The sequence below is a fragment of the Electrona antarctica genome (assembly GCF_951216825.1).
Source record: "Electrona antarctica genome assembly, chromosome: 3".
In the NCBI taxonomy this organism is placed as follows: domain Eukaryota; kingdom Metazoa; phylum Chordata; class Actinopteri; order Myctophiformes; family Myctophidae; genus Electrona; species Electrona antarctica.
In genome coordinates, this window is record NC_136808.1 from 483,035 (window position 1) to 501,566 (window position 18,532).

Here is an 18,532-nt window from a genome sequence, read left to right on the forward strand (position 1 = left end):
GATCTACAAAGCTCTGTGGAATGGGACAGGCACTTTAACCCATTTAGACCTGAGAACGATTCTACTAAATTCTGACAGTTTTCTGAAAAACCTTTTTCTGTCAAAAATGTGACTAAAATACGTTCGCTCTGAAAGAATATATATTCAAAGATTTTGCACCACATTTTCAAGAATCAAAAATAGCAGATTCTTTTTTTTTAAGAATAAAAAATAGCAGACCTACAAGTTCATAGCTGAGCTTGTTGAGCTTGTAGATCTGCTATTTTTCAATAGCTAAAGTATAACATAATGCTTTAAAACACCAAAAGGGGTTCCCGCCCAAAATGGATTAAGTATATTTTGATGCCAATATTCACCCAAGTAAATGTTGAATACACGACTTTGACTTAAGAGTCCACATTGTGACCCTCACCACCCCACACAAGTTACACACGCACACACACACGCACACTCCCGCGCAAAAACACACACACACACACACACACACACACACACACACACACACACACACACACACACACACACACACACACACACACACACACACACACACACACACACACACACACACTTATTGAAGTGGAAAGGAGACCTGACGGGGGTAGGCCAGAGACACAGTTCACTGCACTGTAGGGAGATAGCAGGCAGGCTAAATACACAAGTCACACACAAACTAAAGTGTCAACAACAACCACACGCACGCACGTGCCTTTGGATTCCGATTTTCATTAATGCCATTTTTACCGCTGGAATAGCCTGAAATAGATCTACAAGCACACAGTGAGCTTCTAGATCTGTTATTTCCAGGGCACGTCATTGGTGTGCAACTAAGTAGCCTATAAATCAGGAAAATACAAATATTTTTTTTACCATAAAAACAACCATTTCTCTTGTGAGGACCAGGAAATCGTTCCTCAACATGTCTAATCCTCGAATATACCTGTGGGGCGCTCACATGTACAGTATATTGATACAAGTGTATGCGCATACACACGCACGCACGCACGCACCCACGCACGCACACGCGCGCACACACACACACACACACACACACACACAATGCAATGTGGAAGCAGCAGGTCAGACTTACAGTATATGATATTTATGAGTCAGGCAGACAGTGAAAGCTGCTGCTGAGTGCAGACTGTATAGTTAGGATACTATAATCAGAGGATTACAGTATCCTGTAGTTAGGATAGTATAATCACAGGATTACACAATCCTGTAATTAGCTCTAGACAGTAATTTGGTCAAGAACTGAGGTCCGAAGACCTCAGTTGTTAGAAAGACAGAAAAGAGCACTACAACGATGATGTGTAGTGTGTATCTACAACTTAAGCCCTGTTTTATGCTTTCAAAGGGGGTCATCCCTATGTTCCCCAGGTTCTATGTTCCCCACTCACCCGGCCCCCCAAAAAAGGTTCTATGTTCCCCGCTCAACCAAAAAGAGGTTCTATGTTCCCCACTCAAAAAAGGTTCTATGTTCCCCACATAACTAAGAAAAGGTTCTATAAAAGGTTCTATGTTCCCCACTCAACCATGGAGGCTGTGGACAGTTCAGAAGTTAACATGTTATTAACACCTTGGAGGCCCGGAACTATTTAATCCATTTCATTTATAGCGCACGGACCACTTTTACCGGCGCACCGGAAGCTGGTGTGCATGTCTGTCTAGCAGCTAACAATAGCCACACCACTCTAGAGTCGATCGACAACAACGGGAGGTAATAATAAATCTATCGTGACTAGCGACTGGACCGTGGAAGGCCGTCAAACACAGGATCTTTTTTCAGAATTAGACGGGATGATTTAGATCGGGAGTTATGATCGTTTTAAGATTTTCGTTTTCGTCAGCTAAACAGGCAGGGGACATTTTCGATGACGTGTCACTTTTTGACACGTCATCGGATAGGGCAACAAGCGCTCCTAGGCTCTAGAGCGATGCGAACGGTTTTGTTATCATTAATCTCCGTCCTATTTATCAATCTCCGGCTTGGGCACTTGACCATGACCTTGAACTTGACGGAGAACTCCGCCCCGGGCCTCCAAGGTGTTAATGAAAAAAAGGGAAAAAGGGGGAGCCTGACAATGTTATGTTACTGGTAGGCAGGAGAGTTCCCTTAATGATTAGGTAAGCAGAAACGGTTTTTTTCCTGTAAAAGTCTCCTTTTATTGATTTCAGCTGTTACAATTCCAAACATGCAAACATGACCCACTTTAATTAACTAAATTAGTAGCTTAATCCCCATACATTAGAGTTCTCATCGGGCCCGAAAATTAAGGCCCGGCCCTAACTGATCAGGCCCGAGGCCCGGCCCGGCCCGACTACCTGGCCCTAAAACGTCGGGTCGGGCCTGCTCGGGTTTGTGCAGAATTTGAGAACTCTACAGAGAGTAAAAGTGAAACGCCAGCTCTTGAAAAAAAAAGTGGAAAAAGCTGAAGTGCTGTCTTCATTGTTGTTGGCCATTTCCACTGTAATTTACAAACTAGACATGTCCCTAAACTAACATCTAAACCTAACGCATGAATGCCTAATCCTAGCCAGTTTCCTAAATGTAATAACTCTAAAAATATTGTTTTGGTGTTTTAAAGCATTATGTTATACTTTAGCTATTGAAAAATAGCAGATCTACAAGCTCATAGCGCGGCACCGAGTGCCACGCTATGAACTTGTAGGTCTGCTATTTTTTTTAAACTGGCGCAAATATGGCGCAAATATTTGATTATATATTCTTTCAAAGCATTGCTTCTGGTGGGGGGTCCCACTCCCTGGAACAACATATTCTCAGATGGGGGTCGGCCAATTACATATATTTTTGGGGGGGTCCTTGACATGAAAATGTTTGAGAACCACTGATACAGAAACATAGGTATTTCAGAAAATTTCAGAAAACTTTTTTTTTATTTCGACGTCAGGCCTAAATGGGACAGGGAAATTGTCCTCACAATGTCTATTTCAATTCTACTATACTTGTGTACTATGCGTGTGTGTGTACACGTGTAATACAAGTAAACACACACACCCTCCAAAAGCACGACTGCCCCGCTGCAACATAACAGCTTGAGCTCGGACTGAAGCCAGCTCGCGTCACATATTCAACGTTATTGTAGCTGACTAAAACTAACAACATTGCCGAAACTGAAATTGATGAAAAGAGAAGAAAAAAAACACACCTGTGTGAACTGAGAGGTGCAACTATATTTTTATTGTGATGGTTACTGTACTGTAGAGTGTATAGACTACTCTTTTCATTGTTAAGTTATTAAGGGACCAAGAAGTCCCGAAGGGACTTTGGTCACTTGATGTTTTTGTCTTTTTTTCTTCTTCTCCTCCTTCTTCTTCTTCCGCCAAAAATAGAAGTTCTGGCTGAACCGTGCAGTCGGTTTCCGCGAAACGTGGGAATCTGGTAGAGGGCCATGCCAAACGGTGACTATACGAAGCCCATGACCATTGGCCAAAGGGTGGCCCTATAGCACTCAATTGAAAATGCAAACTTTGAACGCGCATAGCTCATGAACCATTTGACCGTTGGCAATGTAACTTTGATACACATATGTGTCTCCTCATGCCGAACAACTTTCGTGTTCTGACTTTTGACCTCTGACATTTAGAACACCTGCCATTTTGAATTATTTGAAAAACTATCCCTCCCTAGCCTGGTAGAACCACTCCCCCTGCTGGACAACATTTGCATTCTGCCAGCTAAGGGTGAGTCTGGGATCTCTCAGGCAGAGACGATGTACTCTGGACCAATTCTGGCCGGAGCGATATGCGGCTGTACGGGGCCGCTAGAGGCGGGATCAACGCGAAACTTATGATATATTGAAGCTGTGCCACAGCACAATGTAAACACAACCTAACAAGACTACAACTCGAAATTATTATGGAGATATCAGATTTTTGTCCCGCTGCTTCCGGGTTCATCGTTGCTGCCTGAGAGATCCTAGATGCAGGCAGGAGGAGGGAACTTGTGAACTCAGTACTGCCGCAATCTGGCGGAGTCAGGTTATCTCCTCCCAGGATCTTTGATCAAAAAGCACGAAAACTTCTACACGTGAACTTTGGACCCATACGGATATGAAATCTTTTTTGAAGTGAACAAATGAAATTTTTATAAGCCAATGAAAATTGCTGTTTTGTGAAAATTCTTCTTCTGCCCCTAAGGCCTAACAAAATAATAGTTTGGTCTCCGGTTGGCTGTCATTTTTGGGATGAGTCGTTTTTATTATATATATATATATTTGTTTTCCCTACGGCAATGATGGATAGGCTTCTTTTTTAATAACTTATACAAAACAATATTTGCCTGAGTATAGCTAGCTAGTGCTATACAGGTTAAAAGACAAAAAACATAGCTAACGTTAGCTAGCTAGCTGACACACACTACACAGTAGAGCTCTTCACGGGTCCAAAAAAATGGTTCTGAAATCCGAAATTAACCTGTGACATTTTATTTATTTCCGACATTCCGAGAGACCCGACCCAGCCAGGCAGACATACATGTAGACTATATAGAAATAATATAAACGTATTGACCAATTACCATTTTATGATTAAAGCGCGAGAGAGAGAAAGAGAGAGAGACACAGACAGACAGAGAGAGAGGTTCCCTGCAGGCTGCGCGGTGCAGTAGAGGGTGAGAGAGGAAAAAAAAGTCTCGTCTCTCCTCGTCCCTTCAGTGTGCGTGCATTTCAAATTAACCAAACGGTTTGTTTTTTACAAACAATCATCAGAGTTTTAGCAGAAGCAGATGCATGTACCGGTCTTGGCTGAATGGAATATTAAGGTGCGAATACTCAATGCACTTATAAACAGCTTAACATTCAGTGCCACCTGGTGGACACCAGTTTTGGCCCTCGTTGCCACCGAAGCCCATTATAAATAAAAGAAAGACATTTAAATTATATTGTGCATGTCATCACCTGCACACCGGATTAGAGGAATTTTCAAAATATGGAATAAAAAAAAAGAAGAAGAATATAAAAAAAAAGACTCTCCATAGCAACCGGAGCAATGCTAAAAGGTAAATTGACGGTCACCGCTTCCATATACGAACATGTCCGTAGGCTCCGCCCTCAGATTTTCCGCCATTTTGAGCAGTTTGAAAAATGCTTATACTGTACCTGATTTTCTGCCTGGATTTTTGAGCAATTTGCGTGAAATATCCTACACACAATCTATGGACCATTATCTGAAATCCCGGTTGAAGAGAAGTTTGTACGTGAAAACATGAACATCGAACACACTGCAGTAATGGACAATGATGATTGTTATCAAAAACACTGAATGATTTTGCTGTTTACAATGGAACAACTGATTGTGTCAGTGTAGCTCAGCCAGTAGAGCTCTTGCCCTTGGATCACAAGTTTGTGTGTTCAAATCTGGGTACTGACAACTCAGCCCATGAGTCTTATTTGTACTATTGTTCTTATTGCTTATTCTCTTTTTTCTTGGTCCCGCCTTATCGCTGCTTGCAGCTATATTACTTTTATTGTTATAGTGCTCAGTGTGAATGGGCCTGTAGGCTGCTCAACAGTGCCACTTTAGGTCACCCAGCGGTATTGCAGCTGTGCATACCCCAAACAGACAGACTGTTACATATAGACACATAGGGACACACAAAGCCAGTCATTGGAGTGGTGTACACTGCTCAAAAACATTAAAGTTAACTGACAAACAAAACGAGAGTTAACTGCAACTGTTCTTTAACACATTTAGGCCTGAAGTCGAAATTTAAAATATGTCTTCTAAATCCTGGCAGTTTTCTGAAATACCTATGTTTCTATAGTGCTCAATATTTCATGTCAAGGACCCCAAAAAATATTTATAATTGGCCGCCGACCCCCATTTGAAAATATGTTGTTCCAGGGACCCTCCAGAAGCAAATATTTCAGTTAAAAACGTTTGCTCTGAAAGAATATATATTCAAAGATTTGCGCCACATTTTCACTATTTTTTAAAAATAGCAGACCTACAAGCTCAAAATTTCGGGTCTTATTCGGGTATATATGGCCTAATAATGACTTATTTAGGACCTAGCACCGCAGCATCATGTAGCCTACGAGAGAGAGAGAGAGAGGGAGAGAGAGAGAGAGAGAGAGAGAGAGAGAGAGACTAGTATACACACGCGCACACAGCAGTGTAGTGTCTCGACTCTCCACTCTCCATATATGATCTCTCTCTGGAAGAAGCTGTATATGAACTGTGCGGCCGCACTGAGCGTTCCAACACAAACACTCGACAAACATCTCTAACACACACACACCTGTTATACTTACTATTAGTTGTCGTTGTGTTGTTATTTCCACCTCCTCCGAGTAACCGAGTTAATCATAATAACAGTATGTGACTCTTATTGTGTTGTTGTTTGGGTTAGATTTCTTTAAACCACTTGGTGCAGGTGAAAGTAAAACTACAATACATTTAGCGTCTCGTCATGTTGTTGTGTCTGTCAACTCACTCGCTGTGCAATCTGCACGCTCTGATAGACATGTCAAATAATTCTCCTCTCCACCAGCAGGGGGTGCTGGCGCACCCTGCGCACCCCCCTTCCAGCGCTGATGTGTCTTTCGAAAAAGAAACTAAGCCAACTCACTTTAAAAACAAATTAAAACTAAACTGAAAATGATTATTTTTTTTACCAACAATGTAAAACTAGGCTATAAATAATAAGCTTGCTTGGAGGAGTTGAGGAGGAGGTTTAGCAGGGTGGAGGAGGTGAGGAGGAGGTTTAGCAGGGTGGAGGAGGTGAGGAGGTGGTTTAGCAGGGTGGAGGAGCTAGGTGAGGAGGAGGTTTAGCAGGGTGGAGGAGCTAGGTGAGGAGGAGGTTTAGCAGGGTGGAGGAGTTGAGGAAGGAGGTTTAGCAGGGTGGAGGAGGTGAGGAGGAGGTTTAGCAGGGTGGAGGAGGTGAGGAGGAGGTTTAGCAGGGTGGAGGAGTTGAGGAGGAGGTTTAGCAGGGTGGAGGAGGTGAGGAGGAGGTTTAGCAGGGTGGAGGAGGTGAGGAGGAGGTTTAGCAGGGTGGAGGAGCTAGGTGAGGAGGAGGTTTAGCAGGGTGGAGGAGTTGAGGAGGAGGTTTAGCAGGGTGGAGGAGTTGAGGAGGAGGTTTAGCAGGGTGGAGGAGGTGAGGAGGAGGTTTAGCAGGGTGGAGGAGGTGAGGAGGAGGTTTAGCAGGGTGGAGGAGCTAGGTGAGGAGGAGGTTTAGCAGGGTGGAGGAGTTGAGGAGGAGGTTTAGCAGGGTGCAGGAGTTGAGGAGGAGGTTTAGCAGGGTGCAGGAGTTGAGGAGGAGGTTTAGCAGGGTGGAGGAGTTGAGGAGGAGGTTTAGCAGGGTGGAGGAGGTGAGGAGGAGGTTTAGCAGGGTGGAGGAGGTGAGGAGGAGGTTTAGCAGGGTGGAGGAGTTGAGGAGGAGGTTTAGCAGGGGGTGAAGAGGAGGTTTAGCAGGGTGGAGGAGGTGAGGAGGAGGTTTAGCAGTGTGGAGGAGTTGAGGAGGAGGTTTAGCAGGGTGGAGGAGTTGAGGAGGAGGTTTAGCAGGGTGGAGGAGGTGAGGAGGAGGTTTAGCAGGGTGCAGGAGTTGAGGAGGAGGTTTAGCAGGGTGGAGGAGTTGAGGAGGAGGATTAGCAGGGTGGAGGAGGTGAGGAGGAGGTTTAGCAGGGTGGAGGAGGTGAGGAGGAGGTTAAGCAGGGTGGAGGTGAGGAGGAGGTTTAGCAGGGTGGAGGAGTTGAGGAGGAGGTTTAGCAGGGTGGAGGAGGTGAGGAGGAGGTTTAGCAGGGTGGAGGAGGTGAGGAGGAGGTTTAGCAGGGTGGAGGAGCTAGGTGAGGAGGAGGTTTAGCAGGGTGGAGGAGTTGTGGAGGAGGTTTAGCAGGGTGCAGGAGTTGAGGAGGAGGTTTAGCAGTTTGCAGGAGTTGAGGAGGTTTAGCAGGGTGGAGGAGTTGAGGAGGAGGTTTAGCAGGGTGGAGGAGGTGAGGAGGAGGTTTAGCAGGGTGGAGGAGGTGAGGAGGTTTAGCAGGGTGGAGGAGTTGAGGAGGAGGTTTAGCAGGGGGTGAAGAGGAGGTTTAGCAGGGTGGAGGAGGTGAGGAGGAGGTTTAGCAGGGTGGAGGAGTTGAGGAGGAGGTTTAGCAGGGTGGAGGAGTTGAGGAGGAGGTTTAGCAGGGTGGAGGAGTTGAGGAGGAGGTTTAGCAGGGTGGAGGAGTTGAGGAGGAGGTTTAGCAGGGTGGAGGAGTTGAGGAGGAGGTTTAGCAGGGTGGAGGAGTTGAGGAGGAGGTTTAGCAGGGTGGAGGAGTTGAGGAGGAGGTTTAGCAGGGTGGAGGAGGTGAGGAGGAGGTTTAGCAGGGTGGAGGAGTTGAGGAGGAGGTTTAGCAGGGTGGGGGAGGTGAGGAGGAGGTTTAGCAGGGTGGAGGAGTTGAGGAGGAGGTTTAGCAGTGTGGAGGAGTTGAGGAGGAGGTTTAGCAGGGTGGAGGAGGTGAGGAGAAGGTTTAGCAGGGTGGAGGAGTTGAGGAGGAGGTTTAGCAGGGTGCAGGAGTTGAGGAGGAGGTTTAGCAGGGTGGAGGAGTTGAGGAGGAGGTTTAGCAGGGTGGAGGAGTTGAGGAGGAGGTTTAGCAGGGTGGGGGAGGTGAGGAGGAGGTTTAGCAGGGTGGGGGAGGTGAGGAGGAGGTTTAGCAGGGTGGAGGAGTTGAGGAGGAGGTTTAGCAGGGTGGAGGAGTTGAGGAGGAGGTTTAGCAGGGTGGAGGAGGTGAGGAGGAGGTTTAGCAGGGTGGAGGAGTTGAGGAGGAGGTTTAGCAGGGTGGGGGAGGTGAGGAGGAGGTTTAGCAGGGTGGAGGAGTTGAGGAGGAGGTTTAGCAGTGTGGAGGAGTTGAGGAGGAGGTTTAGCAGGGTGGAGGAGGTGAGGAGAAGGTTTAGCAGGGTGGAGGAGTTGAGGAGGAGGTTTAGCAGGGTGCAGGAGTTGAGGAGGAGGTTTAGCAGGGTGGAGGAGTTGAGGAGGAGGTTTAGCAGGGTGGAGGAGTTGAGGAGGAGGTTTAGCAGGGTGGGGGAGGTGAGGAGGAGGTTTAGCAGGGTGGGGGAGGTGAGGAGGAGGTTTAGCAGGGTGGAGGAGTTGAGGAGGAGGTTTAGCAGGGTGGAGGAGTTGAGGAGGAGGTTTAGCAGGGTGCAGGAGCTAGGTGAGGAGGAGGTTTAGCAGGGTGGTGGGGGTGAGGAGGAGGTTTAGCAGGGTGGAGGAGCTAGGTGAGGAGGAGGTTTAGCAGGGTGGAGGAGCTAGGTGAGGAGGAGGTTTAGCAGGGTGGAGGAGCTAGGTGAGGAGGAGGTTTAGCAGGGTGGAGGAGGTGAGGAGGAGGTTTAGCAGGGTGGAGGAGATAGGTGAGGAGGAGGTTTAGCAGTGTGGAGGAGTTGAGGAGGAGGTTTAGCAGGGTGCAGGAGCTAGGTGAGGAGGAGGTTTAGCAGGGTGGTGGGGGTGAGGAGGAGGTTTAGCAGGGTGGAGGAGCTAGGTGAGGAGGAGGTTTAGCAGGGTGGAGGAGCTAGGTGAGGAGGAGGTTTAGCAGGGTGGTGGGGGTGAGGAGGAGGTTTAGCAGGGTGGAGGAGCTAGGTGAGGAGGAGGTTTAGCAGGGTGGAGGAGGTGAGGAGGAGGTTTAGCAGGGTGGAGGAGGTGAGGAGGAGGTTTAGCAGGGTGGAGGAGCTAGGTGAGGAGGAGGTTTAGCAGGGTGGAGGAGGTGAGGAGGAGGTTTAGCAGGGTGCAGGAGGTGAGGAGGAGGTTTGGCACTGTTGGCTTTATCGCAGCCAAACTGTGCACACATTAAACGAGTGTTTCAAATGTTTCATACTCCATCCCGATGGCTAAGCTTGCCTTCCAATGTTTGCAGAACAAACTGTGCAAGTGTGCATGTACAGTATATTCAGTGTGCATGTACAGTATATTCCCACTAGGCTGAGGAAGAAATGCACCCAAAATAAATAGTTTTCGTCTTCCCGCGGGAACCAAACTTAAAAAGAAAAATTATGACAATATAATTACCTACAATAGTGAAAATATATCTACAGTGGGTCCCAACCCAACCAGTGTTTGGGAAACACTGCTCTATAAATGACAGCAGTCCACTCATAAAGCTTCCATCTACTCAGTCAATAATATTATTGTCCAATTATGAGACAAAAGTGAACTCATTCCAATTGGATTTTACTGTTCAGGCCTTTAGCCTTGCAGATGATCTGGGTTATGTCTGTGTACAGATTAGGTTACATATAGGGTCCACATCACAAACCCCACCATACTGTGTACTATAGATAGACTATTCTCTGACAACACCAGCCACTCTGTCTCTGTCTCTCTCTCTCTCTCTCTCTCTCTCTCTGCATGTATATCAGTCTGTCTGTCTGTCTCTCTCTCTCTGTCTGTCTCTCCACCCTGCCCCCTCCAGTCTCATTTTCCCAGGCAGCGCTGCTCGCTCATCTAACAAAGCCTCTTCACAGCCTGCAGGATGACCCTGACCCACTAACCTGCGCACGCACGCACGCGCCCCACACACACACACACACACACACACACACACACACACACACACACACACACACACACACACACACACACACACACACACACACACACACACGGTTGTTGAGCAATTTGTATATGTGTAGCAAATCTTTATTTTTTTCTTTCCTACAAAAAAAAACATTAAAAAATTGGTATGCTTGTAGATTGGCTATTTTCACTATTGTTTTAAAATAATAATAATGTATTTTTGTACATTTGACAAACACCTCTTTTGGGTCTCGGGCTGAAAATACCTCCTTCAATTCAGAGGGAGTGCCAGAGAGGATTCATTAATGTCAACACCACTGGTCCAGTTTCAACAAATATCTGGTTCAACAAAAACATTGGCTTTAAGCATTTCAAAAAGTTTTAACTGCACATAATTGTACGTTTTTATACAGTAGACGGACAGACACATATAGACAGACAGACAGTAAAGATAATGTGCAGTGCCATGTATGTACAGTATCTGTCAAAAAACAGCCAAGTAGCAGCAGTGTTGTAACACTTGTGGAAACAATAATAAAGACCCCCTTTTCCCTTGAACTTACCCCTTGGTTTCCTTTGAAACAAATAGAGGGTTGACCTGGTAAGGATCCCTGCAGAGACAAGAAGAGAGAGACACGTTTCAGCACAAGATTCATATATAAATAAGTCAACTTTTCAAACATGAGTTTTTATCTTTCATGTGGAAGCAGAGGGTATTATAGTGCTGTAGAATAAATTGTTGCTGTCAGGTGGAACTTTTCAGGAAATGTAAAAAAAACAAACACTTTAAATGGTGCATTTATTGCCTTTATCCAATTAAGGCACTTTACAGAGATTGTGCATTACGTTCGCCCATTCATATACACACTGATGCCGGAGAAAACCATGCAAAGCACCAACCTGCACATCAGGAGCAATTAGGAGTTCAGAGTCTTGCTCAAGGACACTTTGACACCAACTCGGGAGGAGCCCAGGTTCGAACTGAGAACCTTGCGGTTCCCATCCAGTCACTCTACCCCTGAGCCAATGGTGTGTTTATATGGTGCCGTTATTCAACTTTCACTTAAAAACATTGCATTGCAACAGAGCTTGTAGGTCGTCTACTTATTCATTTAAGAAAAACAATAAACATAGAAAGTTGAAATATGGATTATGCGGATACAAGGTAAATACTGTCTACTATATACGTGCAGGTCCAATAGTCCCTGGAATAGACTTTAAAGTGCATGGGGGTTAGGTTAAATCACACCAAGCACCCTCAAATGTTCTAATGTTCATAGCCTAACTTATATGAACCAGTGGTGGACATGTAGGCCTACTAACTAAGTACATACTTGATTTTTTTTCTTCTTTTTTGTTTCACTCTACAATAAAATGTTGCACTTCAGCCCTATATCAAAGTGAGATAGCTGCTGATCTAACGCATTGTGAGCCCAATTGCAGATATGATATTCACTATTTTCTACATTTCCACACTTTTGATTGATTGATTGAAATATGTATTAACAGTTTGCAGAATTACAGTACATTTCAAGCACAAACTCAATACAAAGACTGTTAACTGTGAGTGGACGACCCAATTAAGCATTACACTTGTTTACAAGAGGGTCCACCATGTTCAATTCATCAAAACATTTAGAGACATACAAATAGACACTTCTATATAGTCAAAGAACAGAACAGGAATTCCGATTCAGATTTTTACGGGGGCCAGTTTCGAATTGCAGCCGTCCGTATAGGTGCCCTTTGAGAGCGGTTTTGAAGGAGTCAAGGGATTTGCATGTCTTAATGACTGTTGGTAGGGCAAAGCATTGGCCATATAAGAAAAGTGTAATTCGTAATTTGTAATACTTTAGTAGTAGCATGCCTCTTATAGCTATAGGCTATGTCCAAACAAACAGCAAACAGAGTCTCTGCACTTATTACCTTGTTGTTTATTGATTACCGACTACCGTTTATGTTTACGTAGCCGTAAATAAACACTCGCGGCTTATTCTGATCTCACACGTGCACGTTTCTCTGGACAAGTCACAAGAGCGTCTAAATGCCTATACATTGTAGCCTTAAAATACACAACCGTTTCTTTCACTGTACAGAAAACGAAATGCTCCTTCAAGCCACTGTGGGCTTGCAGATCGGACTTAACGCACTGAAGAGCTGCTGTGGCAAAACTTGTTGGAGCGACAGTGAGCAAGACAGCAACTTAACACAGCAGCACGCCAATAAAAAAAACCGAACAAAATATAAAAAAAAACTGCAATCACGATAACAACAACAACACAGCGTCATAAGTTACATTCAACCTTAAAACATAAAAACAGGGCAACAACTTTGACAATTAGACTATAATAAACCGTTAACAACAAGCCAATATGAAGCAAAAATACGGATCTTTTTACCTTGAGGTTCTGGAAGGCTTCCAGGGAGCGCAGGGCGCTGTCGGTGAGTTTGACGTGAAATAGCGTGTTGCTGTTGCCGTTGTTTTCTTGGTTGTTCTTTAAGCCATAACGGTGCTGCTGTGTGAGTGAAGCCATCATCATCATCACCACCATCACCACCACCACTTTGTGTCTAATGATTAGTAGTACACTACAGCGCACAGCTCAGAGCTCAGACAGACCACGACATTACGTCACGGACTGGTGGGCGGGGCTGCGTGCCCAGCTGCCTGTGGTTTCCAAGGGGGAACCCCATTAGGGTTTCCAAAGTGCGACTATTGAGTCAGTGCACTATTCAAAATCAATAGTCCATTCATCTTCAACCGCTTATCCATAGTCGGGTCGCCGGGGCAACAGCTCCACCAGAGAGATCCAGAGTACCTCTCCACTGCACCATTATAGTAACTTCATTCTGGGGGATCCTGAGGCGTTCCCTGCAGATTTTGGAAATATAATTCCTCCATCTCACACTTGGTCTGCCCGGGGGTCTCCTCTCCTTCCAGTGGGGCGTGCATTGAGGACCTCCCTAGGGAGACGCTCGAGAGGCATCCTATAACCACGATGCCCGAACCACCATAGATAGTAGCCTATAAATAATGTTAAAAAATCACCAAGATTAATCAATTCACGCACAATTATGGCAATTCAATGTAATTTAAACAAAAACGTATTTTCATGTCCTATGATAGAATCATTTGAAATGGGGGGCCCGTCCTGATGGAGTAGGTTTGGAGATTGGCGATCTGTGGCATGAAAAGGTCTGAAAACACTACTACTGTAGTGCAGTAACTCTTTTTCAAACCTTTTCATGTCAAGGATCCCCAAATGTACTAGTTCTATGGGGTCGTCCAACCATGTCGCGAACGATGCAAGTCATTCCATGTAGCCTACTGCTTCATGGCACAATGTTATTTGAATCTCTGCCAATCAGTTAAGCCGACAGGTCGGGTTAGCCAATCAGGGACATACTGGCGTACAGTTGGAGGCCATCGATATTGTCCTTTTCTTTTTGCTGAGGTTTGCGTGATCTGCGCAAAAGCACAGTTAACCCATTTTGGGCGGGAACCCCTTTTGGTGTTTTAAACATTATGTTATAATTTAGCTATTGAAAAATAGCAGATCTACAAGCTCATAGCACGCCACTCGGTGGCGCGCTATGAGCTTGTAGATCTGCTATTTTTGAAAAATCGTGAAAATATTTATTTCAGAAAACTGGAGGATTTAGAAGGATTTAAAAAAAAATTGAGGTCAGGCCTAAATGGGTCAAATGATAAGGGACAATATCGGTGGCACCCAACTGTAGCTGCACAAACGTGACGTGACGCCAATCCGTGAGGTTTGGGTTACCAGTTACCAGGGGAAGCCAATAAAACAATCCCCCGAACACACAGATAACTTCTGCCTCTTTCTCAGACCTGTGGGCCGGCAGATACAGATGTTCGTGATCTTTTGGTCCTCCGAAACCGTTGGTCTGTATGAATTGTTATTTGGCTCATGCCCATCTCGGGGTTATATGAGACACAGTCTAGACACGCCAAATTTGAGAGCGAACGGTCGGGGTAATGTTTGTGTGACACACAGATACACAGATTCAATCAATCAATCAATCAATCAATGCTTTATTTCAGACCCAGGGAGATCCATATCACAGAAGAGTACAAATACATATAAAACAGTACAAATCACACAAAGTACACAGTACAAAAAAATAAATACAAATACAGTTTTTCAGTGTCTAACATGCAGACAGGTCCGCCAGTGCTTAAGTTCCACAATTTGGAATATAATCTATACGAACTGTATAGGCCTACATGGTTATAGTCACAGCAGCAATGACATCATTTTCTGACTCAGTTGCTCTGCACATACATTAATACATCAAGTTTCTTAAAACTTCAGGGCAAGTTGGAACCCCGACACTTACAAACATAATGGCTATAGCACTGGAGCTTCTTGGAGCTCCTAGCAGCAGCCTCATACTATCATTATACGCCACCTTGATTTTTCTCATGCCCTCTTGCTTATACCGACACCACAAAATGAGCAGTATACAAGGATGTGCAATATGCCTTAAAAGTGCGGTTTTCACAGGTACAGAATACATGCTGAACTTGCGACACAGCTGTATTTGCAATTACAATTACAATACAATTATACCGGTATTCTTTAGATTTGGCCGCGGACCCCCCCATCTGAAAATATTTATAGGTTAAATGTTTCAAAAATATTCCACATTTTTAAGTTTTTCCCCAAGATTGTTTGAATAGCAGATCTACAAGTTCACAACACGATGCAATGTGTTGTGAGCGTGTAGATCGTCCCTGCAGGAAATAAAAACGTCTGGGTTTCCGAGGCTACTTTTCAAATAGCCAATGGATAGGGTTAAAGTGGTGCAACTGATTTTTACATTATAATTTTGCTGGGGACCCCTGGCGGTCCCTGGACCACCCACTTTGAGAGCCACTGGCCTACATTGTGAAGATACCACATGGCTTCTGACAACATGGTTTCATTACAAAACATACATGGGATACTTACACCAACTGTATGTTATGTGAGTAGCAGCTTATGATGCTAATCAATAATAAGTAGGCATGCAAATTTTAAATCGATTCAAACTGGTGACAATTTAAATTGCGATTAAATCGCAATTTGAATTGTGACGCAAACGGCAGAGGGCACGTTAAAAAAGAGAGAAGAAAATACAGGATCTTTGTAAGATAATTAATTAAAAAATGAGTTTTTTGTATTGAAAAGAGGAGAAGAAAATTAAAAGAGAAAGAAAATATTGGATTTTTGTCTGGAAAATAATTGTGTGTTTAAAGAATCGTGAGAAGTCGTATCATGAACCTATAGTATCGTGATTGGAATCTTATCGTGAGTTGAGTAAATCAATGCCTATAGTAATAAGTTAACAGAGACAGTCAAAGCAGAAATTAAAGGGCAATGCCAAGGGGGAAAAGTGGGTCAGTTTACAAGCAGTATAATCCCAGAGAGCAAAGATACTTATCCTGATTGTTAATGGGATTAGTTATCCACTTTTCTGACACTCATCTCATATCGTTGCTGTCGGGCAGAAACTAACCTCTCATCTCCGTATTCAAACGTTCTGTGTCCTAACATGATCAAACTATAGTGTCACACAAAAATATAAAAAGTAGCAGATCCCCCAGATCAAAACACGGTGCAAAGCGACTCGTTCTCGAGCTTGTAGATCTGCTACTCTTGTACTTCTGTTTTTGAATTTGAATCCTGAAAAGTAACAGTTTTGGACATATGAGGCGTCCAGTTCCACCCGACGATATACTCTTTGAAAGTAAGACATTTCCTGAGAACTGGGACAGCGAAATCTGATATTAAACTAAACCAGTGCTTCTCTAACCTTTTTAATGTCAAGTACGAGTTCGAGTATAACTCGGAAAGAATCCAATTTGGACTCTCTCAGAGTTACCGGCCTGTAAAGGTCCCTGGACCCCATTTTGAGAACCACTGAACAGCATATTTTGGTGAAGAAGGATAGGACACTGGAGCAGATCAGACATTTAAGTCTTTTATTTTAATTTAAAGGTGATAGGAAAGGTGACCTTCCTCAAAGTATTTCCTACAGCAGGGGTTCTCAACGTTTTTGGCCGGGGACCCCCGGAAATGCTTTGGCAATGTCTCGGGACCCCCCCCCCCAATATAAATTGACTGCTACAATAACCTTAAACCATTTTGGGCGGGAACCCCTTTTGGTGTTTTAAGCATTGTTATAATTTAGCTATTGAAAAATAGCAGATCTACAAGCTCATAGCGCGCCACCGAGTGGCGCGCTACGAGCTTGTAGGTCTGCTATTTTTGAAAAATTGTGAAAATACAAATTTAAAAAAAATCTTTTTCTTTTTTTTTAAAAATAATTTGGGGACCCCCTAAAATAATTTGGCGACCCCCCGAGGGGTCGCGACCCACGGGTTGAGAACCCCTGTCCTACAGTACAGCCTGATTGCAGTGTTTGTATGAGGTACGAGATAATGCGAAGATGCGTCTGACTAGTTAAGCCTACTTAAGCTACTCCTTGACTGTATGAGAGTGGATGGATGTGGGGGGGGGGGGGGGCTCTGGTTAATGCAGGTTAACAGAGAACAGGTGGCTGTGTGAATCCTTACATGTCATGCCTTGATTTCATGAATCAGACGTTTTTGAAGGGCCAGTATATTATAATGCCCAATCATACAATTGTAATAATCATAATAGCCTAATCATACTATCAACGTAAAGTTTCAATATCATATATTTCAAAATAGTTCTGTAGGAAAATATTCAGGTTGTGGTCAGGGTTAGGATAAGGCATTCAGAGGTTAGGTTGAGGTTAATGCCCTGGTGTCGTGCACCAACACGAGCAGATCTACAAGTTCACAATGTGCGACGCTGCGGCGCGTTGTGAGCTTGGTTAAAAATGGAAAAATCTGAAATTGTATATGTTGATGTCCTCACAAGTATAGTTATACAAATGTATGTGTGTGCGTGTGTGCGTGCATGTTCTTCTAGTAGTCCAAGTAATGGGGGAGGATTAGCCTACTTCCCTCTCTCTCCCCCATCTCACCTTCGACCATGTCTCACCCTCAGTGTGCACGACGCCATCTGTTTGCTGATGCACTCTGACCCCAGGGAACGACGCTTCACACCTGAGGTCAAACACTGCCAGGGCCAGGACACCTGTAACCCTAACACAGACATTATGGCGCTAGAGGGTAGTCAGGTGGAAAGAATTGACCTGTATTAATGTGTGTATGCGTGCGTGCGTGCGTGCGTGCGTGCGTGCGTGCGTGCGTGTGTGTGTGTTTGGTGTTTTTGGTGTTTTTAGCTGTGTCATTTTTACAGTGATTGTCATTGACGACTTTGTGAAAATTGCACACGACCAACTGGGACAGGTGCGTAGGAGCAGGCAGAGGCAGCCATTGCATGTGATTGTTGTTATTTATCCTTACTCAACAGGCCTTGATTTTTATATCAAGGCCCCTATCTAACTATAAATGTGCCACGTCTCTGTGTGTCTCTCTGTGTGTGTGTGTGTGTGTGTGTGTGTGTGTGTGTGTGTGTGTGTGTGTGTGTGTGTGTGTGTGTGTGTGTGTGTGTGTGTGTGTGTGTGTGTGTGTGTGTGTGTGTGTGTGTGTGTGTGTGTGTGTGTGTGTGTGTGTGTGTGTGTGGCAACCTTCCCCGTGTTTCTTCACTAGTCCGATCCAGAAGAACACAGTTTTCCGGCCACTGCTACAGAGCAGTGCCTCAAAGCAGACCAGAGGTAGAAAACTGCCGTTCCCTGATGTCATCGCTAGGGACACAGGCACCAGTAAGCAGGAACTGCATGGGGATGGCAATGAAGGACCGGGAAGTCTGGCGTGATATTGTGAAATCCACAATCTCGACCGCGGTCGAAAAATGATGATGATGATGTGTGTGTGTGTGTGTGTGTGTGTGTGTGTGTGTGTGTGTGTGTGTGTGTGTGTGTGTGTGTGTGTGTGTGTGTGTTGCGTGCGTGTGCGTGTGCGTGTGTGTGTGTGTGTGTGTGTGTGTGTGTGTGTGTGTGTGTGTGTGTGCGTGCGGTTGTAATGCA

At 44.7% G+C, this 18,532-nt stretch overlaps 1 protein-coding gene across 1 annotated transcript in view; it reads right to left on the bottom strand.

Annotated features, from left to right (window-relative positions):
• LOC306920306 (RNA polymerase II elongation factor ELL2-like) overlaps window positions 1–13,038 on the bottom strand; it is a gene marked incomplete at its 5' end in the record, with an annotated part of 63,447 nt that extends 50,409 nt beyond the window's left edge. The window contains 2 exons of the mRNA XM_079497021.1: window positions 11,068–11,115; window positions 12,904–13,038. Of these exons, the coding sequence (XP_079353147.1) occupies window positions 11,068–11,115; window positions 12,904–13,038 (183 nt within the window). The remainder of the gene's footprint in view (window positions 1–11,067; window positions 11,116–12,903) is intronic.
• Window positions 13,039–18,532: the final 5,494 nt, after the last annotated feature.